The sequence below is a fragment of the Hyalella azteca genome, unplaced genomic scaffold (genome assembly GCF_000764305.2).
Source record: "Hyalella azteca isolate HAZT.00-mixed unplaced genomic scaffold, Hazt_2.0.2 contig13767, whole genome shotgun sequence".
Classification (NCBI taxonomy): domain Eukaryota; kingdom Metazoa; phylum Arthropoda; class Malacostraca; order Amphipoda; family Hyalellidae; genus Hyalella; species Hyalella azteca.
Genome location: NW_025943677.1, coordinates 22,345 through 47,023, shown reverse-complemented (window position 1 = coordinate 47,023; position 24,679 = coordinate 22,345). Strand labels below are relative to the sequence as shown.

At 38.8% G+C, this 24,679-nt stretch overlaps 1 protein-coding gene across 1 annotated transcript in view; it reads left to right on the top strand.

Annotated features, from left to right (window-relative positions):
• The window catches only part of LOC108667277, a 46,180-nt gene that overhangs the window by 4,153 nt on the left and 17,348 nt on the right, over nt 1-24,679 (top strand). Inside the window, exons 2-25 of the mRNA XM_018154284.2 lie at nt 1,893-2,199; nt 2,449-2,656; nt 2,951-3,064; nt 3,680-3,873; nt 4,119-4,283; nt 4,629-4,886; nt 5,126-5,303; nt 5,800-6,012; nt 6,242-6,339; nt 6,747-6,884; nt 7,280-7,399; nt 7,777-7,817; nt 8,096-8,210; nt 8,557-8,841; nt 10,139-10,279; nt 10,816-10,962; nt 12,057-12,269; nt 12,526-12,703; nt 13,703-13,803; nt 17,666-17,836; nt 23,010-23,323; nt 23,623-23,697; nt 23,992-24,128; nt 24,515-24,678. Coding sequence (XP_018009773.1) covers nt 1,894-2,199; nt 2,449-2,656; nt 2,951-3,064; nt 3,680-3,873; nt 4,119-4,283; nt 4,629-4,886; nt 5,126-5,303; nt 5,800-6,012; nt 6,242-6,339; nt 6,747-6,884; nt 7,280-7,399; nt 7,777-7,817; nt 8,096-8,210; nt 8,557-8,841; nt 10,139-10,279; nt 10,816-10,962; nt 12,057-12,269; nt 12,526-12,703; nt 13,703-13,803; nt 17,666-17,836; nt 23,010-23,323; nt 23,623-23,697; nt 23,992-24,128; nt 24,515-24,678 — 4,074 coding nt within the window. The 5' untranslated portion in view covers nt 1,893. The remainder of the gene's footprint in view (nt 1-1,892; nt 2,200-2,448; nt 2,657-2,950; nt 3,065-3,679; nt 3,874-4,118; nt 4,284-4,628; nt 4,887-5,125; nt 5,304-5,799; nt 6,013-6,241; nt 6,340-6,746; nt 6,885-7,279; nt 7,400-7,776; nt 7,818-8,095; nt 8,211-8,556; nt 8,842-10,138; nt 10,280-10,815; nt 10,963-12,056; nt 12,270-12,525; nt 12,704-13,702; nt 13,804-17,665; nt 17,837-23,009; nt 23,324-23,622; nt 23,698-23,991; nt 24,129-24,514; nt 24,679) is intronic.

Genomic DNA, 24,679 nt, shown 5'->3' with positions numbered 1-24,679 from the left:
ACCAACCCAATCTAACTGAACCCAACACAATGCAACCAAACCCTACCCAATGCAATCCTAACCAATTCAATCCAAACCATTACAACAAAAGCCAATTCACCCAATCCTAACCATTTCAATTCAAGCCATTACAACCCAAACCAATTTAACCCAACCCAATTGATCCCAATTCAAATCAACCCAATCCTTCCCAATGCAACCCAACCCAATTCATCCTAACCATATTTAACCCAACCCAATCTAACCAAACCCATCCCAATCTAACCAAAACCAATTCAACCCAATCCAATTCAACCAAAACCAATTCAACCCAACCCAATTCAATCCAACCAAATTCAACCCTACCTAACTCAATTCAACCAAAATTCAATTAAACTCAAGTCAATTAAACCATATTCAACCAAAACCATTTTAACTTGTTCCAACTTGATTCAACCCAATTCAACCACACCCAACTCAATTCAACCCAACCAAATTCAATCCTAATCAAATCATTCCAGCCCAATTCAAGCAAACCTAATTCAGTAAAATTAAATAGACTGAAGTAGAATGTGCAAGAATGCATTGAGATTTTATTTGATTGCACTAGATTTCATTGCACTAGACTTCATTGCACTAGATTTCATTGCAATGCATTAGAATGCACCAGAAGGCATTAAATTGAATTAGAGTACATTAGATTTCATTAGATTTCATTAGGTTACATTAGATTGCATTACATTGCATTAGGTTACATAAGATTGCATTAGAATGCTTTAGATTGCAGTAGAAAGTGTCAGTTTGAATTTGAATGCATTAGATTGTATTAGGTTATATTAGATTGAATTAGAATGCATTAGATTGAATTAGAATGCATTAGATTGCATTAGAATGCTATAGATTGCATTAGAATGCATTAGATTGCATTAGAATGCATTAGATTGCATTAGAATGCATTAGATTGCATTAGGTTACGGTACACTAGATTGCCATTAGATTGCCTTATTTGTAGTATGCACTCTTGTTGTGTCCCTGTCAGCTGTCTGTGAAGGGCATCCACTCTTAGTTGTGCTTTTCTGCTCTTTAGTTGCCACTCTGTTGGCTATCACATTTTTTTTACCGCTAAATGAAACTGCAACATGGTCATAAATTTTAGATAAAATTTGTCAATATCTAAAATTCAAATGGTCTAAAATATATTGAATGACTATTTATCTAAAACAGCAAAAGTATATATAAGCCATCAGTGTAAACATACAGCTGCTATTTCAGTTGTCCACATATAATATTTCAAAGAAGACTTGATAGCGTAAATTTCAAATTTATTGTACCTACACGTTATGGAGCCATAATTTCCTGTTAACCCAGAATGTGTGGCTTAAAGTTCACAAGACTTGAATTTTAATTTAATTTATTGAATATAAGTTGCTTGAAGTTGGTAACCAGTGCCAGTTTTTAGAAAAATTCAAAATATTAAGGTTCAGTTGAATTTGTCAAAGATTATGTATATACATATACTTATTACTATCATTAAATTTGAAAACTGAAAATATTTATTATCCTTTAAAGAAAAAATATTTTATGAAATACCATTTTTCATTATCGCTGCAGTGTATATATAGATGATAGATCTTTTCCATGAAGTTGAGATTCAAGTTCTTGTTCCTTATTACAGTAATACTTGACATAATCTTAACTCTAATTGAATTTGTGGTTGAATAATGGATAGCAATATAGGTAAATTGTTAAATCCTAGATATGATTATGTATCAATCTATGCAAGTGATTTTACCACATATGATGCTATAATAGTAGGAGTTCAATTTTAACTAACTCATCTCTTTGTATTGTAAACTTGTCATTTTGTTTCTGGAAAAATATCATCTATGGCTACATTAGAGTTTTTCTTGCAGGATGTACAAACACACTCAGCACAATGGTGGGAGTGAGACTGCAGCATCTAGTGCTGCATCACCAGAAGCTGCACTGGCAGCTGAGGTGCTTGAAAAGTTCATAGCTGCATCAACATTCAAGTCTGTGTTACATCATCACCGTCAGATCTGTGACTTGCTCAAACTCAGACCTGGCAACATCAGACAGTTTTACCCTAAGCTCAGAGCCAAACTCAAGTCATGGAAGGCTCAAACTCTCTGGGCAAAATTTGATAAGAGAGCTGCTCAAAAATGCTACAATCATGGCAAAGCTTGTGCCAATTCAAAGGTTAGTATGTTGTTTATTGAGGTACTAAAATTCTTTTAGAGCTGGTCAGTCATTATGCACATTTTATTATTATTATTTTTTTTTGTTGAATAGTTCTGGAATCATGTTTCTGCAAAGTAACTCTTGAGGACCATTTTATTTCATCTAGCTGTTTACAATGCTAGATGCCATTCTTCTATGCCCGTTTAAAATTATTCTCAGATACCGGGGGATCAAACCTCAAGAATAAACTGCCTACTTTTCATGCAGGTGCTGATCATTGGGTGTGGTCCCTGTGGACTGCGCACGGCCATTGAAGCGCAGCTTCTTGGAGCTCAGGTTGTGGTAGTCGAGAAGAGGGATCGCTTCTCTCGAAACAATGTCCTGCATCTCTGGCCTTTTGTCATCACTGATCTCAAAGCCCTTGGTGCCAAAAAATTCTATGGAAAGTTTTGTGCTGGCTCCATTGATCACATCAGTAAGTAACATTATTAGCCAATATCTAAACCTTTAAATGAATGTCACCCATGAAATGTGTTTGCTAAACTGTGTTGAGTTCAATCCTATGAGCATGAAACTTTATATTCTGTACCTTTTATTGTAATCAATTTATGATTGTTGTATTGTACCACTCGTATATTATTTATCAATTTTTGTTATAAAACGTTAAAATGAATGAAATGAAACATTACAAATTTTTTGTTAGTTGCATTATGAAAACCATCATTTCTTAGTGTAACTACAGGCATGTATTGACTGTCTTGCACATTAGGCATTCGACAACTGCAGTGTATCCTGCTGAAGGTAGCTTTGCTGCTGGGGGTCAGGGTGTTTGAGGGCCTTGGATTTGAGGAGCTAATCCCTCCTCCAGAAGATCAAACTGAAAGTGAGTAGAGTAAGATTGTTATTTTGTAAGTGAAGTAAGTTGCTTCTTGTGGGTAACACTATCACCTCTCGTGGTAATTTATTAACGCTTGAGGCAATGAAGTGGCCATAGAATTTCCCTAAGTATGATTAATGAAATAAGACAATGTTGGTAACACACCCTGTATGAGAAAAGAACTTACTTTTTGTGACATGTTAAACTGGGTGAAAACGAAAAACGTGCATGATGAACAAGTGAAGCCTGCTGCAGTAAGGAAGCCTTCGTCCATTCCCTAATGGATAATAATTCCTCTCAAGGCACATAGAATTTTCCAATCCAGCTATAAACTTGAATTTAAGAAAGAAAATTTATCAGTCATGCAAAATTTTTTTTACATGGGCTAGTTTGATTCTTTTAGTCAAATTCTCGTTATCAAATTTATAAGTCACTTAAGGTTGAAATTTGGTGACAGAAAACATGTTTGATATTTCAGACAAGAATTTAAGAATTATTTTTTCATCTATAGATTATTGAGCACAGCTTTGTGGTGCGCTATTTAGGACTCAGCCCATGCGTTCCTGATCAATGTTCACTGAATGCAATCAATGAAGCAATAAAAAATCTGTAAACATCCAGAGATAGGCTGGAGAGCGCGGTTCAGCCAGCCAGACCACAGCCTGCATCAGTATGAGATCGATGTCCTTATCGGTGCTGATGGCAAGCGCAACACATTATCAGGCTTCAACAGAACAGAGTTCAGAGGCAAGCTTGCCATCGCCGTCACTGCAAATTTCATCAACAGACGCACCGAGGGAGAGTCGTCGGTCCCGGTGACTAGTAGCTCAAGGCCTCTTATTCTTTACCTTGATTGCTGCATTCATTATTGAACTGGCTTGTTGACTTTTTATTTTTCTTTTTGTAATTTGATTACATGCTGAAAAATCATATCTTGGGTTATATATATTTTTTTAATTTAATTCTTGGTTCTGAATTATGTTGTATGTATGGTAACTCAACTAGGCCTAATGTAAATTTTGTAATTTCTGTAGTCACGTTTGTGTTCGCATTTGCTCAGGAAATCAGCGGCGTTGCATTCATCTTCAACCAGAAGTTCTTCAAGGAGCTGAAAGCTGCCACGAGAATCGATCTTGAGAACATCGTCTATTACAAGGATGAGACTCATTATTTTGTTATGACTGCCAAGAAACAGTCGCTCCTGGACAAGGGTGTCATTATTCAGGTTAGGATCTAACACTATGATTTCTACCCGAAATGGATTCACGGAATGCTGCAAAAATGTTCAGAGGCACTAAAATTCACTGAAAAATTGGTGGTAAATTTGATTGTTTTCTTTTAAATATTTCTCCAAGTTGAAGTAAAATATTTTATTTGGTTACACTGATACTTCTGCCTCAATGTTGCGATTGAAAGCTACTAATGTCCCTTTTGCATTTGCTCCCAATCAAAAACCACTCACTGACTGAATACATGTCATTTTTATTTAATTTTTTATTGGTGTTATTGTTTAAAATGACATTTGTTCTTGCAAAATCATTTCTCAAATCATCCGAACTTTCCTTTTCAGGACTTGATGGACACTCAGCAGCTACTGCACCCCAACAACGTTGACCGCGAGGCTCTGCAGGACTACGCCAGAGAAGCCGCCGATTTCTCCACCGGCTACCAGATGCCACACTTGGACTTCGCTGTTAACCATTACGGTCACCCTGACGTCGCCATGTTTGACTTCACGTCCATGTTTGCCGCTGAGAATGCTTGTCGCGCCGAGCAAGTGCGAGGGCATAGAATCCTTCTCGGGCTTGTAGGCGACAGTCTGCTTGAGGTTAGAAATCTTATTCATTGCCTTAATGATTCGCGTGTTGAATACGAATGTTCTATATCCAACTGTTTTCTTACCAACCTAGATCAAAATATTTAATTATGCGCTTATCGGCCGTAGCTAAACCTTGTATTGAGACATCACTGCTGCTATTAATGATCTAAACTAATATTGGAAAGACGCTAGAATTATTTTTCCCCCGTAAGTGAGCAGTTACTGCAGGTAGTTATTTGTGTTGTCAGCCGTTTTGGCCGACGGGAAGCGGGTGTGCGCGAGGCTTCCTCAGCGCGTTTGACGCCGCTTGGATGATGAAGTCTTGGGCGGCGCTGGGGCCCACGGGCAACCCTCTGGAGGTGCTGGCTGAGCGTGAGAGCATCTACAGACTCCTGGCCCAGACCACGCCTAGGAACCTCAGTAAAGGTACACAAAAGTGTGGATGCTTCCGCTAAGTTCACACAATTTTCAATTAAAATTTATTGGTATTGATAATAGGTATATATCTAGTTAAGGCTTCTGATGAAAACTATTTATTTTCTAAACAAAAAAGCTACCTGCCGGGGTGACTTCGGCCGCCGGGGTGACTTCGGCCGCGTTTTTGATTTTGTTTGGCAAACAAAAGCGGGGTCATAAACGATGGCCAAAGTCACTCCGGCGTTTATGACCTCGTTTACGACCCTGGCGTTTAAAACCCCGTTTTTGTTTGCAAAACAAAATCAAAAAACGCGGCCGAAGTCACCCCAGTTGACGGCATCTATAGTCATGTATGTCACCGTACTCGCTACAGAGTTGGATTTCCATCAGTTGATAATAGGTGCAGTCCTTGAATTGTATTAAATTTTGACGGAAAAGGTACAAACTGGACAACTAAAGTGTTGAAAAATTATTAATGGTTTGGGCAAATTCATGCCTCGTGCAGATCAGAGCGCTTACATGCTGGAGCCGTGGTCACGATATCCTACAATCAACACTCGCGCTGTATTGCCCTTCCAAGTTCGTCATCTGTTCTCTACTGATGACCCAGACAGCTTGGCTATTTACGTCACAAGCAACACGTCCACTGTTGCCCCACACCTCAACCTCAAACACGATACCAAAGATGATGACCTGCCCAGAAAACGCAAACGAAGAGGTTAGTACTGCACGATGGTTAGTAGTCTTGTCCTGAACTTGATTTGTTTCGTTCTGTGCATAATTTGTTATACAACCTGGGAATTCTTTGTTACTCAATTCTTAAAAGCTGAATGAGAATATTTTTCGTCATAATTATGACGAAAATTAGCATTAATGCTAATTTTTTAATCTAAACTATTTATCTCCCATGTACGAATCAGCATGATTAATGTGTTACTTTTTACCAGACTCGCTCGTCGATCCGGACGCATTACTAAAATGGTGCCAGAGACAAGTGTCGCATCTCCCTGAGTTGGCCATAGAAGACATGACCACAGCCTTCCAGGTGACCATAGCTCGATGCCAATTTTTTTTGTGTTGAGATATTCAAGATCTTTTTAGAGCTCAGCTGTCAAATGACTCAGATTTGAATGATTAACTCAGATTTTTTTCTTGATTGAACTGGTCCGTTTAAACTGGAAGGTTATATAGAAAACCTATGAATAAAATGGGAACTTTTGTATTGAACAATAGGGAAATGCATGGTCTATAGTATTTATAAGTGGTCACAATCGATATCATAAAAGAATGAATTCGCATTGTTTAACATTTCATTCTTGCTATAAATTGAACTGAAAACAAATGATACCTTATCGAACCAGCTGATTTTGCTCATACTTTTACTACCTTTCAAGCCAGATTGGTTTCGCTCCTACTTTTGCTTCAGCATTCAAAAGTTGTGCATTATTTCAGGACGGCTTAGCTCTGTGCGGTATTTTGCACCGCTACCGCCCAGAGCTCATCCCATTTGCCGAGCTGTCGCCCCAGAGCAGAGCACTCAACAACCAGCTGGCTTTTGACGTCCTCCTCTCAGAGTTTGGTGTCTCTCCGGTCAGTGCAGTTTGTGAAACCTTATGAATGAACTTATTCATTATCGTTATTATTCATTCAGTAGCTTATTATCTCATTCATTGGGCCTCATTTAAGTCGTGTACACCTGGGTAACGAGCTTTAAATATTCATTGGGAGTCATTTACCGACTTGAAGTTCATCCTTGAACAAGCTTCCAACTCTATTAAACGGCAGTGCACTATTTGTACTGTAACGGCATTTGACGTTTAAATCTAGAAGAATTTTGTTGATTCAGTAATGGAATTAATCATTATTATATTCAAACTATGGAATTGATTTCACTGTTTATTGGTTATTTAAAAGTCGAATAAATGCTTTATTTAAATCGAAACACAGCCCTGCAGCTTACCCTGACAGCCACTCTCTGCGTACAGATAATGACGGGTGTGGAGATGGCAGAAGCAGAGGTGCCCGACAGAATCTGCATGATCTCCTACCTGTCGCAGGTCTACCACGCCCTACGTGGCGAGCTCCCGCACATCCCTTACGATAACGTTAGTCTTTCTTGCTGTTTTATAAAATATTTATTACCTTATATTTTTTGTGTAGACCTTGCGTATCTTATCATTTCATTGTTTATTGATTTCTTGTAGTACTGGCCATTTGGAGCTGATAATTCAACTCATTAATTGTTACTTGATTTATTCTGGACCTTTTGTGACTCTTAATTCGTCACATTAATTGATTTACATAACTTTTTGCTGACTTTTTGTGGCTCCTTCATTAGCGTTATCATTTTTTGTACATCATTTTGATTTGCCATGTCGTTGCGCTACACGTTAATTTGTTTTCAGATTTCATTTTAGTTAATTATTTTCTTCCTCTGATTTATAATGGGCCTGATGAAATGCCTAATTGTTTTTCTCTGCAGGACACGTGCGATCCCATTGATGAGCAGCCAATATCTTTACCGTGAGTATTTTGCGTTTATATTAAAAAAATTTGGGTTGTTTCATTTTTTTGGATGAATTGTGACAAATGCTCAATTGTAAATCTTTATTACTTTAGCATTCGATATGATAGCATTCTTTAAAGATTTATTTGCGAAGGTCAGAAAGAGCTAGTTTTCACAAATTACTTCTAAAATTGTGAATAAATATTTGCTTTCACGTAAGTAAAGTTGACTGTCTCGAATTTTACACATGAATAATCGTGCAATTCCCTATCTTCAATGAAGCTCTTTATGTCAGGTCGCGAGAGAGAGGCCTCCCGTGCCGCGTGCTGGGTGATGATTTACCCTTTGCGACCTCCACTCTGGACAAGAAGAGCAAGAAATACCGCACTGATAGAATACTCACCGAGGAGGTAAGATCTACAAAAGTAAAATAAGACAATAACATGGAAAGCTCTATAGGAGTGATGAGTTTGAATTCGGTTTCAATCCTGATCGCATTGTTGGCGCCTGGTGATGAGTGCTGGTCCATGAGCGGAGTATGGTTAGCTATCGTTGTATGAACCAGCGCGTAACATCTTGATTATTGGTGTCATTTAAATTGTTATCATTGGTCTGCTCAAATAGAAATGTTTGTGAAAAGTTCAAGGCTTGAACTTGGTCATGAAAATGAGTTATATTCTAAGGGCTACGGAAAATAGATGTGCATTATTTGCATATATTTGATGTTGAACGGATTGAGTTCACTCTCGAAAAAAGGAAGCTGCTGCTGCCAAACGTCGACGCGAAGAAATATCAAACAACCGCACCGACCGCCTGACCCGACAACGCCAGCAGCGTGAACTGGACTCTGTGCGTTTCGTGCGGTCAATGCGCATGTTGCAGTACAGCGGTCTGACCAGACCGGCTGTGTGCGCGTCTGGCGACCCTGTAGAGGCCTCATACAGACCTCAAGAAGACGCAGGTCTTGCTGAGTATAGGAAGAACGCTGTCCTCTCCATGCGCCAGAAAGCCAAGGACCTCGAAAAGAAAATTTACTTTAGCGTGAGATGCGTGATGCGTCGTGTGCTGTTTTGGTGTTTAATTGAAACCTCTTACCCTGAGTGTTGTGACTGACTCGGCAATCGTTTCCTATTTTTGATTAGATTTTCCTGTTTAATTATATTAACATTTGTGTATAGTTGCTACTCCATTTTATAAATTAAGTTATCTTAAACGACAGTATCTGTTCCAAATTTGTTGAAATTTTATGACCTAGACACGTTTCAAGATGCGGTCTCAAGATTAGTTATTATTTTTTTTAAACAAGTTAATTCTTAGTTGAAACAAATTGTGTACAGCAAATTCATATCTTTCTTGCCATCAAAATTTATCATAGTTTCTCTATTATGTTATAGTCATTTTTTGGAAAGTTTACTTCGATTTGAAGCGTAATAAAATTTGATTCTTTGATAAACAAAATTTTTTCCCTGAAGACCACTGACGTGCTTACTAGATGCTTTAATCAATTCGAGTGTCTGCTTCAGCTTGTTAACCAAAGACTTCTGTCAGGAATAACGGAAAAAGTTTGAGTGAGATGCTTCCCGTTTTGTGTAGGAATTACGCGTTAATTATTAAATATTAAAATTTATTTATATGCCTCACCACTTTGAAGCTCTCGAATGCCTTCTCGGTGCCAAATCCTGTGTTAAATATTTGATGAAATGCCGGTTTTCTCAATGCAAACCCAGAGTTTTGAAGTAATGTCGCAATTAACCCAATATATATTTATCAAATTCACGATAATGCTTACTGATTACTGATTGTTTCTTCGTTGTCGTCATGATATCATTTGTGTAATTTAATTTTAAAGCCATTTCTATTTGAAATTTTTCCTGATTTATTTTTTCACTTACTACTAACTTTGAGGTGTTTATTTACTCGGTTTATTGTAAATTTTCTATTGTGTTTGCGTTATTTTAGAAATTTGGATGTGATCGCTATGATGTTGTATGGTAACTGACATGGCTAGGAAATTACATGTATGTTTTTCTGTAATTTTATGTCGCTTCTTTTTACGATGTTGAGTGTAGAAGGTTAGAAATAATGTTAAAAAATGTGCGATGCTGGATTTTGTCCCACATTCAGTTCGTATTTTCTTAAAATCATTCAATTGACCTAAAATCATCTTACAAACAACTTGAATCTTTCACTGGATGTCACAGTCTCAATCTTATTACCATTTGTTTTCTCAGGTTTTCAGTATACCCCTGCTTCTATTTCTGCACTAACCTTTTTTGATCAATTCATATGAATGTTGTCGAGAATTATAAAGTATTCATGAAGAATTCGTTCACCTCAGGGCCTAGCCGAGCCTCCGTCCGCCGTCCGCAGATGCGGTGCCGTTGATCGTGAAGACTTCGACGACCGCGTCAAATATCTCGAGGCTAAATTCAAGGGCGAGCCTCACCTCTCGCACTACCGCTCCGACAAGAAACCCAAGGTACTTTTATCATTAGTCTTGTATGTAGAAACCCAAGGTATTTTATCATTAGTCTGCTTAATACGCAGCTTCAAGCTGAGTCTAGAAGATGAGAAAATTTCAAGAAGTTAGTAACAGCTATGGTTATTCTACCTGGCGTAATCATTCTCACCTCTCACGCTACCGCTCCGACAAGAAACCCAAGGTATTTTATCATTAATCCCGAGATACTTATAACATTGGTTTGCATACATCGCAAGTCCACACAGAATTTAGAAGCCAAAAAAATTTCAACGAATACGGTGAGTTTTCTTGGCGTTTTCTTTGCTATTAGATTCTTGAGAAAACGAAGAAGATGTTGGCTGTTAACACGCAATACGGATTTCGTGGGCGCGCTCTCGCTGTGACAGAAAATAACATTAATATAACATGAATTTTTATTGATATAAGTGGCTGCACTGAATATCAAGAATCGCCGTCAAGAGTAATAAGAGGTAAGATATCATGAACTGAATATCTGCCAAGGTTACTGATAATTTTTTTTTTTTTTGCTACAGGACATGGTGCGAGCGATAGGCCGTCTGGAGAAGACCGACTGGAACCTGGCAGCCATCGAGCGCAAGATAGAAGACAACCCTCGACCCGTTGTGAGCGGCGAGGCCGAGAAAGTTCCCAAATGGAATCGTGAAGCTTACGATGAAAAGGTGAGATTTGTGATATTTGTCTTTCCTGGGAGGTCTTACGTAGCCTGTCATACTCCGTAATAAGACGTATTGAATTTCACATTCCTAGCTAGCAGCGGGATTCTTTACCGCTGTATGCGATTCGAGTCTCAGTTTGTTTGCTTTTAGTGACTGCTTGATTGCTAGTGACTTCAAGTCTGCATTTTTCGTGCCGTCATGAGGGTAGCTATCGTTTCTAGTAAGCGGTCATTTGTACGAGTGTGTACTTTTCTGTAGCTGTTCACCCGTACATTGTACGTTTTTCGTGTCCCTGAGACGCCAAAGATGCCCTGTTCTTGTCAGCTTCAACGAGCTAGTCTTTTGAGGTAACATACGCATAAGGTGAACGATAATCAGATGCCGCGATCCATCGTGGCCTGGGACTGCTATGTCCCAAACAAATACTAAGGATACTAAGGAGACCTCTCTCCGATAAAGGCTGATGAACGATTTTACATTTATAGTATTTGTGATGGTCGAGACCTTACAGCTTGTTGGTGATGGCTGAATTGTGATATGCAAAGCAAGATAGCTTCAGTGCAGATTCGAACGTGGATATTGTACAAATCATGTTCTAATCAGCTTGATTCGGCCTATCACTTGCAGTAGCTTTGAACTACATTTAAGATGAAGGAACTCGACCGATGTCGATTGTTAATCTTTTAGAGGTAGTAAGATTCTTGTATCGCATGTCGATTATTCGCGGCATAGTACATTTGGGTCATTTTATGAATGATAGCATTAGTATATACTTATTTCCGCCGAAGTACATAGATATACCTACGTACTTTACATGTAAAGTTATTTGACTTGATTGTAGGACCGATATTCCACACATATCCACTCTATTTATTGAAGCATGAAATAGAATCCTATCAGATGTCACTGTAACCCTATTCCGTAAATAAATTTATGTGAGGCACTTTTTTATACTAACAAAATTTATAGTATTTATCACGTCTACGATGAACAGTTACATTTTACATATATACTGTAGCCATTACTAGTATATTATTAACTGTTATACGTACATATATTTTTCTATAATGGAGTTATTACCGCCATTATTGTCTCAGATGAACACAATGGAGCGCCGACTGCGTGCTAATGGCGAGAAGGAAGAGACCATCGCCAAGTATAAGGACGTCGACGCTTACCTCAAGCGGCTCGAGAAGAAACTCAGGGAGGGCTCCACGCTCGACGTGGGGCTCAAGGGCCATAATAAAGTCTCCAATCTCGCCTCCCAACTCTCGTCCAAACTTACGCACGCAAATGAAAAGTCCCTGCAGGTTAGTGTCTCGGTAAAAAATAATTCAGGATGTATATTATTCTCATTTTGGTTTGTAATTTGAATTCAGAGATGAAAATTTTACATGTTTTGTCCAACACGTACAAAGAATTGAGAGCATCGCGCGTTCTTTCATCGAAGAACGCGCTGGAATATATCTTATACAGTGCACATTTATTCTATTTGGAGGTAGTTACTTGTGCTGCGGGTGGAAGTCGTCATATTATCAAGTTATTAATTGTTGATTCTTGATGCAGCAGCAGGTGCAGCAGAGCAGCAAAGCACCAATGGTAGTCCAGCTGCCCACCACGTCCTCGGACATCTGCTACTTCTGCAGCACCAGAGTCTACCTCGTCGAGAAACTCAGCGCGGAGGGCAAATTCTTCCACCGTCACTGCTTTAGGTGTCACTACTGTAATGTGCTGCTCAGATTAGGTGAGTGTTTTAACAGTTCCTTATTGCTCTTGTTTTTGGTAAATGAGTGGGTGGTATCTTCTGGTCATAACACTTTACAACCCAATCAGAGTTGGCGAAGTAATTTTGTTTCGTCACCTCGCCAGCTTCTCAATTCAGGCACAAACCTGCGTGGCGTCTTGTCCGCACTTTAAATCCGTTGACACCTCGACCCTCGTTCTTCATTGTGCTCTATACGACTATACTCCCATTAAATAATAGTTCTCATTATGACCTGCAAAAAATACTTTCAAATCTCAGCACCTAAAAATAGCTAATATTGTTCGAATGCAGATTATTCAATGTGTGTTTGTTTCTTTATCATATCACTCGTATTGAATGAACGCTGTATTTCCACTTGTATTGAACGCTGTAGTTCCACTTGTGAATGTCAATGAAGTCGAGAGGCTGCTCACATCCCACGTTTAGTTGTTAGCTATGAATGTCTGTATGCTCTCTGTCTTGTACTTATTACAGGCAAGAAAAAGTGACCAATTTTTAAGATTGAAAATTGTTATTTTTGTCTGCCCATTAATTTTGATGAAATCAAGTTGAAGGAACGAACTATCGTGTATTTTTTTGCATTATCTTCGATTATTTCCTTGATTAGGCAAAGTTTTTATCCTCTTAAGTTATGCTTATAAACTGGTCTCTGTTCGTGCACTTTGCTCATAAATCTTGTGTGGTTAGACGTTACAAAGGCACTGTTTCTTCCAGATTTGCGGTCAAGTTGCTGTGTCTCAAAAGAACGTTTTATTAATTTCAGTTCGAGATGGATCGTTTTCGAGAAGTTGTACATTTTTTAGCCTCATATTAGAACTCATCGATGTAAATTATTTATTTGCTATTTTCTGCCAGGACTCATCGATTTGAATTATTTATTTGCTATTTTCTGCCAGAACTCATCGATTTGAATTATTTATTTGATATTTTCTGCCATTTCAACATGAATATTGATATAATAAGGTAATATCTTGGCAGGAAATTACATCTACGACCGAGAGGGGCGCTATGGCGGCCAGTTCTTCTGCATCCCGCACTTCGGACTCACAGTGCCACGTAAAACAAATGCTGGGAGCACCGTGAGTATTGCTTATCTCTATAACTTAGGTCTCCGCCATGTGAACTAAAAAATTTTAGCAAAACAGTTTATTGATTTTGCAGATGTTGATAAGTTCAACGATTAATTATCAACTATTTTAGGGACCATGGCTTAGTATCTGGTACCGAAGTTTCTTGTGATATTGAGTGGAAATAATTAATATTTACGTTGTGTTAGATAGCGTGACTATTCCAGGTGCAACTAGATCTTATTTGAAATGCACTGATTCACAGTTTGCCGCTCATTAAGCTTCTCTTTGGGCGCCGTTCCTGACCCTGTGGCAATTAGAGCTCATTGTTTAATGACGTACAACTTGCGAGAGGCTGTCTCTTCCCTCTATTTGTAAGAAGACGAAGCTCCGCCATGATGTATTTCAATTAAAAAACTTTCAATGTACGAGTCCTATCAGAGGATTTACTCTCTTTTCCTTACTTTGCTGATTATTTTATTCTGAGATCTGATTAACGGCCGAGTCAAACTTGGAGAAATAAACTTAAAAACGAATCTAACTTCCGTGTGATGATAGTTACATGTTTATATTTTGTTGTTTTTTTCTCTATTATTGTTGACAAGGGATGTAAAACCAGTTTACTGCAAATTTGATTCTTGGAACGATCCGGTGTTCCTTTTAAAGCGGAATGCAAACAGAACTCCAAACTCGTATCGATAATTTGATATCAAATGATTGTAATTTCAAACTATGATGAGCTGTCTGCATCAAACTATGGTATATACCACCATACCAAACTGTGGTATGTACCGACGTTACAACAACGAGCATTGCCACACGGTCAGGACATTCGCAACTGCACCTTATCTCACCAAGGGATTCTACCTGCTTTCTGTTTACTGAATTTAAATTCCTTATAGACTGCCGTCAAGTTATGAAGGCCAGAGTTCGCCTGAGAAATGGAGAGCTGGATAGTTTAGAATTGCCTCTGCATAATCCTTATTTGTTGTGATCAATACCTAGAAGACACTAATGAAAATATTTCAGTTCAAAGCCTATATATTTATTTGGAATTTATCATGTATAATACGTCTATCCAGTTTTGAATTTTATGGCTGTGATTTTGTAGAGCATATTTTTGTTTCTCGTATTCACGATCCGCTTTCATCACCGAGAAAATTTTTGCTAAAATTCTTAGAAGCCTGACTCGATTGAACGCATCGAACACGCTAGGATGACTTATACGAGACTTTTCAGACCATCATAGCACTTGACCTTCAACAGCACCTGACTTAATCAATTCCAATAACTGATCAGCTGCGAACTCTCCATCTCAATAGATGTCGATAGCATCCCAGGGAGTATTGGCTAGAAATGATTACCGCCTTTTATAATACCTGTAGACTGATTCCTGGAGCACCTCTCGTTTCTTCCTGCATGGCACACACCTGGTCCCGCATGATTTACTTCTCAATCTTTTTACTTCTTTACTTCTCATTTATAACGATTGCTTGAAAACAACCAAACATGCCTATCAGCTTCTCCCTTAAGGCCATGCTGCGCTGTTAGTTTTTCTCTCTCTGAAGTAACAATTTGCACTTCTCATAGTTCTGGTCTTCTGACTTTTTTATCACTCGTTTGAATAACAATGTTTTCGTGTATAAATCGTTACTGCGTTGCTTTATAGCTTTACAAAAGCGCCGTGTTTTTCTTTTTCTTGACGTGACTTAGTTTAAAATTTTTCGAGCTTTGCAATCTTCATCCTATATGCTCTTATTTACGTCGTCATTTCTCATTGATCTCATTAATTCTGCACCTTTTCCGGAGGAAAAAAATGGCTTTTTGGTCTTTAGATTTGGGAGTTAACCCTCTTGGAGCTTTTGATTTCAATGCATTGTGCATGGTTAGTTTGGTATTAATATTTATATATAACTAACTCTGTTGTCGCTATTTACTTGATGGTTTGCTGTAAAGATGGTTCCGTTTCGAGAAAATAAGACGAGTGAGAGACGATTATTTCTACGTCACTAAGCTTTTTAGCTTTTTTAGCTATGCATAATTTTTTATTGTTATCACTCCAGCGGTTACATACTTATTAATTCTGTAGCAAATTAGTGATTGCATTTTGTTAGCCAAGTCGTGATTCTGAGGCGGGTACTGGATGCAGCGTATAGCATGACGGATCTTATTTGTGTATTGTGGCATGATTGTGGGCCTGTAGCAGGCATGAAGTATTGTGCACGTTCTTAATCGAGAACTTTGGAAAACCTATTTTGTACATTAACTGCTGTCCTGCGGGCAATAATTCTATCAATGGTAAGTCCACTTTACCGCGTAGCTTCTAGTCAACTGCGCTTCTCTCCGCTATAGTCCAGGGCCTATACTTTCAAAAAAAGTTAAGAGATCGTAAGTTCATCAGCCAATCATTGACGGCCTTTCGAGCCAAATCCACCAATCAGAGACAAGAAAATAGAGCGCAAGTACTTACGTTAACTTTTTTTAGGTTTTGAAAGTATGGCCCCAGTTGAGCCTGGGAAGCTTACGTTCAACGATACGCGAGGTCTGCGACGTTAAAATTTGATTATCATATTTCACTCCTAATGCACAGTATTGACCCTAGAAATGTAAAGAGCTGATCGTCGAGAATGACTTTCCATTTTTGATTTTAATTTTTCAACAATGACTGGATCATAATACGATTAATGTCCGTTACGATAATAAGGTGAGTTTTGCGAGGTATGGTGCAATGGTCGAGGTGTTCGTATTTCGTGGGCGTTGGTGTGTGGGATATGGTCGGGCATATTGCCTCGTTATGGGGCATGCTGGCTGCGGGAACCTCGTGATTGTTTTCTTCTAACAATTAAAAAGGAAAAAAACAATAAAATTTATGCATATCTGAGATCTTCGATTGACCGGGATGCCTTTGAAGAAGAGTAAAATCTAAGTGGCGTAAGTTTTCTCACGTCCATCTGATTTCACTCAACGGAACACTTAGAAACGATACAAGAGTTTATGTTGGTCTGCGTTCTCTCGGGTGAAACTGTGTGCAAGAAGCTGTGTTTATTGGGGTTACATAGGACGGGGCGCTCTGTCATTTTTAAGGTTGGTTTGTCACCGCCCAAAAACATAATCTTCGGTTTGAGCTCATGGACTTGATCTCGCTTTTCTATATAATGCTTCACAAGCTCTTCAAAATTTGCTTACATTAATAATTCTACTCAAAGAAGCTCTTCAAACGCTTTATGTATGGCTGGAAACGACCAATTCACGTTTTAAACGATATAATTGAACCTTGACACAAGTTTCGTTTCACTTGAAATTCATACTTTTTGCTTGCTAATTAATATCCCCTTGTAAAATCATCCTGTACAAATGAATTAAAAATTGATGTGTGCCATGCGGGAACGTGAGGTGTAGGCAAAGTCAATATTTTGCTTTCTCCTCTTTTCTTTTGATCTTTCACTTCATAAGGCAGGCACAACACTGTCCATTTTGAACTGGTCGGTTTTTTGGTAAGCTAAGATTTTGAAGGGATCATTTGCCGCAAAAGAATCGGTCATTTTAACATTTATTTTGCATACTTCAATGTATCAAACACAATGTCCCATAACGTAACTAACCAGGAAAGCTTGCCACTCCCGTTATTCTGAAGAACTCGTGCGTTGCGTGCGAAACGTAGTATTGTCTCGAGCGCGGCTCGAACTGTGGCTATATTTTTTTTCAACCTCTGAGGTTGAAGAGAAAGCTTTTTTCCTGGAAGATGCAGACTGTGAAAGGAGGACGAATTTCTTTAGAGTCTCGTACAAATTTCCTTTTGCCATAAAAAGGGAGTCATGGAATCCAAAAATATGGAAGCAGCACGTTGGGTATTAAAGATAATGCCATGCTGTAGGAGAGTGCTGATGATGGGAAGAAGTACGGTGCTGCCGTGCTGAAGGTTCTGTGTGCTGACGGTGCAATGGGTGTATGGAGCACCGTGCTGTTGTGGTGGCTCGCACTCGTTCTTCTGCTCTCGCTCACCGAGTGGTCGATAGACGCGTGGCCTTCCTGTCTACATCTTCTGTAGGTAAGGCTGGGTCAGCAAACGCGTAACATAATACGCTGGTTCTTCTTTATAGACGCATGGCCTTCCTGTCTACAGCTTCTGTAGGTAAGGCTGGGTCAACCAACGCGTAACATAATACGCTGGTTCTTCTTTATAGACGCATGGCCTTCCTGTCTACAGCTTCCGTAGGTAAGACTGGGTCAGCAAACGCGGCATGTGAGACGGAGTAGCACTGCATATGTACGACGATGGTGAGACTAACTCGCGTAACCCGACACTGGGAGGGTTTTCATTCGTTATCATCGTTATACGGTTATTGAAAGTCCTTCAACCATGTCAAGTTACCCTTGATACCCTTAAGTGATAGTTAAGGGTATTCAAACGAGTTACTCAGTCTAACCAACAAATAGAACAATTTAAGGTATGCCAAGAAAAGTATGGTTAATTCTAGCGAACTTTTGTCCACCACATGACGGTGTTAAAATAAAACCTGGCACAATGTTCCCTTAAATGGATAGACGAAGTAAAACTACACTTTTAATTACTCGCTGAAAACGTTACCCCAAGCTGAGTGTTTAAGAAACCTCCGTTGAGCAGTCGAGTATTTGAAGTTGAAACTTACTCCGATGATGGTTGAACAAGTGCAAGCAACGCTCGTGTAAACGTTCTGCTAAAATTTTGCACTGTAAATCTGCACTGTATTTAGAGCAACACACACGTGACTAACCAAATCTAATAAGCTCTTCCTTTATTAGTTCTAATCTAAATTCTAAAATCTAAATAAATAATTAATCTAAAGCATGAAAATTAGAAATGTAATTTTAGTGAATTTAGTGTTTACTCGTGCAGATTTTCTCGGTTGCACAGTTGTTAACATAAACAGTAATGTTAATGCTGTGAATGCCAAGTTTCCTTCTGATTGAAATATCAAGCTTGCTTAGCATGTATACCGGTTGCACCTCAATGCAATGCACTGTTATTCATATTGATATTTACCGTTAGTTACGTTGTATAATACCTCGATATTTTTCGTTTCTGAGTTTTACGTTTTAGAAAAATCTAGGTGTTGTTCTAGTCGATGATTTTTTAAGTACTTATACGTATTATATTTTTTACCTACTTATGAAAATATGCATTTCTTCATTTGTTAATCTTGCAATGATTTCAGATTTCGCTCGTCTGTATGATCGGTTTAAGCTGAATTTTGATTGAGAACTGTAGTTTTTTTACTGCCATCACTAGTTGTGAGAGAGACTCGTTATTATCTTCCGACCTCTCCTTGGCTCTCTGTCTTCCTTTTCTCATTACCATTACGTGTATATATTCTATTAGTCCCATGTCTCCTTGAGTTTCCTCGCATACTAAAACATACCAAATGAAAATGACTTCTTTTCTTATTTTTGGCTTAACTTAATCTTTCAAATTTCTTCGTACAACATGTGTTCTTTATGAGACGGGAGTTTAAGAGTGATCCATGGCCAAGGAAGGTTTGAAGTTATTAACATGCATGCTTAATTTTTTCGCAATCGAACTTTTCATAATGCCTGGTTCACACTACACGTCAGTACTACAGACATGGAGAAGCTACTGGTCCTTGTATTATCGGATGTCCAGTAACTGACTGAACACGAGCTTTCTTATACGAAAGATCCAGTATTTTCGTCATTCTGTAGTGCTGATGAGTAGTGTTGGTGAGGCTACAAATGTGTGAACGGGTGCATGGGTGACCAGGTAACCGGGTGTCTTTGGGGAGGTTCATCCCGTGAGTGCTGCATCACCCGACCACGCTCTTCTGGGTGGGCTTCCACGGGTGACGTCTCTTTGAGATCAGCCACTTCGACCCACAGCTGTCGCTCAACTAGGAATAACCTCTACCGCTTCTCAGTCATTGCCAGCGATGACATTGCTGTTACCGACAAGCCCCTAAAACTTGACCGTGGACTGACTTTATCATGCGAACGTGATGATAGAATTTTCTGGCAATTGGAGGCCGGGTACTTGTTTTCGTGTGTACCTCGTATTGATCTAAGGAGGACTAAACAGAAGGCTTCTTCAGCTCGGCATAAGGGGATTGTTTCAGGTCCCCACAAAACTCCCGATTCTGTAACGTGTCGTGNTACTCGTAGGACTTACTCTGTGTCTAAGCTGTGTCTCCCAAGATCTTCATCTTCTCAAATCAATAATCAAGAAGAACGGCTTATCCGTACGTCGTCGTGTAGAGTAATAACTGATCAAGTTCCTAACCAGAAAAACTTAACTGATGATATAATAAATTCTACCTCGCCAAAACTGAACGTAAACCGATCTGATGGTCGCAGTTTCCGAGCTCTTGTGCGCGCTGCAAAGCCCTCCAAAATTCCTCTTCCCCTGCGCATTAAACCTGGGCGAGTTCCTGGCGTATCATCGCCCAGCGCGTGCATAGTTGGGAACTGTATTTCTGCTAATCATAATCCGGTGTCTGAAGTTAAGCAAAAATCCACTGATCAAAATAATGCGAGTAATAATACAAGTGTCGTAAGACGTAAAGACGATGTCACTACGCTCAATTCGAATAGGCTTTGTCTCAATATTAGAACATCCGCAGTTCGTTACTCAGGAACCATCGCCAATACGCTTAGCAATGCCACCTCGAATAATTGTGTATACGCACGTGAAGTAAACAATAACGCTCTCTCAAAAAAATGTCTAGTGATTTCCCAGACTACTTCTCTAGTTTGTAAAATTCCCAGTCCGAGGAGCTTGTTCTGCAGAAGTCGAACCTCAGGCTCTCTAATGGATGACAAGAAAAAGACTATAAAGACTCAACAGTGCGGTTTCTTTGGCTTCAAAGAAAAGATAAGTCTCAGACTACAAAAAACTCCCAATCACTTTAGTCAACTCTCATCACCCAGAACTCCCTCGGTCGTGTATAATAGTCATCGGGCATCTGCTAAAATCGAATTCCACAAAAGTCAACGCGCTCCTTTGTCATCGTCAGGTTGGCATCTCTTTCATAAAGACTTGAACTCCGCTCTGAGCGTCCCTCACGGCGACGTCTCGGATGCCTAGTCCTTTTACTCTTAAGTGCTCCTTGAATGAATTTCAAGTTATTTAGAGCTCAACTATCAATGGAAAATGTTGAAATCAGGTGTTCACGATTCAAAAAATCCTTTTCATAATTTGAACTTCATAGTTCCTTCATAAAATCGATAGGGGCTGTTAAAATATCAACTCTTTGTGGGTAATCTACGTGTGTCTTTCACTTGTGAGTTGTCATTGATTTTAATCTCTTAATTTTGACTGATATTATAGAGGCAGTGCTAAGTTAGTCTAATTAGAATAATATTCAGTCAAGTATTTTGACATGTCAATTTAACAAACTCGTGGAAGTTTCAATAAGAAGTCACACGTTTTTAGCGTGCCAATGCTATTTGGAGTGAATTGTGGAGTGTTTCGATTCATTCCGAATGTTTCACTCCATTTGGAGTGTTTATTTTCACGAATACTCGTAATTGCATTTTGATTTATGTTCTTCATATTCGACTTGTGTTCTGTGTGGGATTTTTGACGGATTCGGAAAGTAATATGCTCGCTCTAGACATCGTGGTTTTTATACTTTTTGTTGCTCTATATATGCATTAGACTTTCGTTGTTCAGTTTTTGTGTTCATTAATTATTTTGTATATCATTGTCAGTAATTAATGGTAATGAGCTAATGTTAAAATAAATATATTAAATACTATTCATTCTTCTCCTCTGGCGTGAATCTAAGACATTTTTGTTCTAAATTAAAACCTTCAGTAATGAACGGGGGATTTTATTGAGGTCTGTCAGCTTGTTATTTACCATTAGTCACAAATTCGACTTATATAACAGAGAAATAGCATTAATGGAGTAAGCAACGATTTGATTCGAAAAATCGTCCTCAGAAATTAGAATATTTAGCTAGCAAAACATTTCTTCCGAATGCATTTTTAATATACGTTAATGTTGGCATCAAATTAAGTATCAAGTGTAAATTTTTCCACGTTATCCTGATGGTTGATGAATGCCTCATGGGTCAAAATCAGCAAAAATCACGTCTGGAATAATATAAAGAATTCTAATAATATATTTTTTTGTTTTATCCTCCGTCAGTATTGACTTTTGCCAGCAAAATTATTTGCCGTGTGCATGATTCGAACGATATTTTGAAATTACTGGGTTGCATGTTGGAACCTCTGGTCATATTCTTTTATCATTAATTAGATAACGGATGTAATTATTATAAAACCCAGGTATCCTTTTAACCTTTAACTTCCGTTTTTAATTTCCTAATTCCTTCAAGTTTCTTTCAAATTTTCACGTACTTTAATCTCTGCATGCAATTTTTTTTTCGACTTGTCATTCTGATTCTCTTCCATACTCGTAAATAGACTTGGATGTAATTGCTAAATGATTGTACCTTGATAAACTTGATTCAAGCATGCAGTGGTGCATCATAAGCCTTGTACCCCTCCATCGTAATCTTCACATCATTCATTTGATTGCTGTTCCCTCTTTGCAGACCAGTTTATTCACTAATCGATTGCTTTAGATAACCGACAGCCTACTTATCTGGTGTAGAATTAATCGACATGACGTACAATCAAACCACATGATGCACAACTACTTGACCTTCTGATGACTGAACTATACTTGGTTACTGACTCACTCACCAGTATACGAACACAATAATGATTTTTTTTTTATTAACGACTCGGCCGTTTATTGTTGCGTGAAAACTTCAATCTTGAATGATCAGGTAATAAATTTCGTATTATTTTGGCCTTCATGTGTCATTTTTTTGTTGCGATCAGGTGTTGAAATTCGAAATTCAGGTCAATAATGTGTGCTTATCTGTAGTGAAAGATTAATCGTCATTGGATTGTTTAAAACTCCAGTCAGCCAGTGACATTAAGTCCATTTTTGCTGTCATGAAATGAGGTTAGTTAAAAATTACGCCTTATGCTCGACCGTTACTTCCCACTTGCACGCTCAAACTTTCGACTGCAGACGAGTTAAGTTCTCTACCAATACCATGTGTTATACCCGAGCACTGCTACTCGAAAAAACTATGTTACACGCGTATTTCTTGGTAACCTTTCATCGAGCACTGTTAGTGTACGTTTCGATAGCTATTCCTATTACGATAGCCATGCACTGTATGGGTGGCACTGCTGTATAACAACAGGCGGGGACATCAAGAATTGCATTGCAAGGCCGTGCAGCAGTGACGGCAGCAAGGGACAGCGACGCTGCGTCTGGCAGTCGGTCACTGCCTGCGGTTGCCGCGACGCTGCCGAGCAAAGTGACCGATGCGGTGCGAGCTGACATGGAGGACCGAGGCACCACGCCCGAGCGAGTCGAGTTCGAGAACTCGCTCGTTGAGCAGGGCAGCGATGAGGAAGATTATCTTTCTGAGGAGGAATGGACCGATCGAAACTTCGGGGCGTCAGCCAACGAACTTGATGACTCGAGCAACGATAGCGACGAGTACTGCGATAGGTTCGTTTACATCTGTTCATAGTTTCCTTTATTGATGACTTACTTTATTGCTAGAAACGGTGAATTTTAGTTTTAATCTGCGGCCCCTTGCTCGAAAAATTTTAAATGCAACATTTTATAGTAATGGTGAACGCTCCAGAGTAATACAACATTCATATATTTAGAAAATTACTATTATGATCTTTGTCTAATTCGATATATTCCCTTAAGAATATTCTTATATCTTTAAAATATTTAGCTACAAAATTTACTGACGATTGATGTTTAGAACTAAATATTTCCTTTGATTCTTGCTGCAGCGAAAGTGGGGATAACGATGAGGAAGAAGGGGAGAAAGAGCTGCGACTGAATCAGACTCCACACCTCCCCAAAACGTGGGTGTTTTATTTCATTGTTTCATTTTATACTTAATATCTAAAATTAATATTTAAGAATTGTCCTATCATTGGATCATTAATTGAAGTCGTAATATGTCATCTAAAGCGTAATTTTTTTTGTTGAAACAAAATCGAACGCCCATGATTTTTTTCGGTGCATGTAAACTTTGTAACTATGCGCTTCTTTTAACCTTTATATCAAAACACCTGTTTATCTTTAAAAATATTTTACTGAAATATAATTTGTAATCGATATTTTACTAAAATGCCAATAATTACTACGGTTATCAGCGACAAGAACGATACATCTCCTCGCTGGAAAGCAGGACGCTACGAGCATCCGTACAGGAGCTGCAAGGGCGACGACCAGCTCGACTCTGACTCTGAGAGCGACTCGGATGAGTACAGCGGCGAGTACGGTGCTGAGGGTCAGTAGAATTGTTCTCTTCTTTGATCAAGCTAAGAATGAGTTTAGAACGTGAGTTAGTTTTTCGTCAGTTATAACGAAGATAAGAGTAAAGACAGGGACGTTATAACGTCAGTTATAACGAAAATAAGAGTAAAGTGGAGTAATATAGACGAGTTCTAAAGCTGATCTTCAGAATTTACGAAGTCTACATATCCATTGACAGTCATATTCTTTCACTGCTATTAACTCGTCTGTGCTTTAGTTTACCTATACCACCGAACCCTGTACAGTGGTTTTTCCTTTAAATTTGCAGCCTTTAAATTCTCTGAAAGTAATTCAATGAAGTTGATGTTAACTAACGAAATCCAAAAATTATTTCACGACTTTTGCGACGATTTTTTGCAGGCGACGAGAGCCACACGGCTACAGAAGGCGAGGGTGACAATGATGCCGACGACGATGACGATGGTGAAGAGCTGCGGCTGCAACGAGAGCGTCGTAAGCAAGAGATACGACACATGGCACCTCCCAAACGCGCTGATACTTCCGATACTGCGTCTGATACCGAGG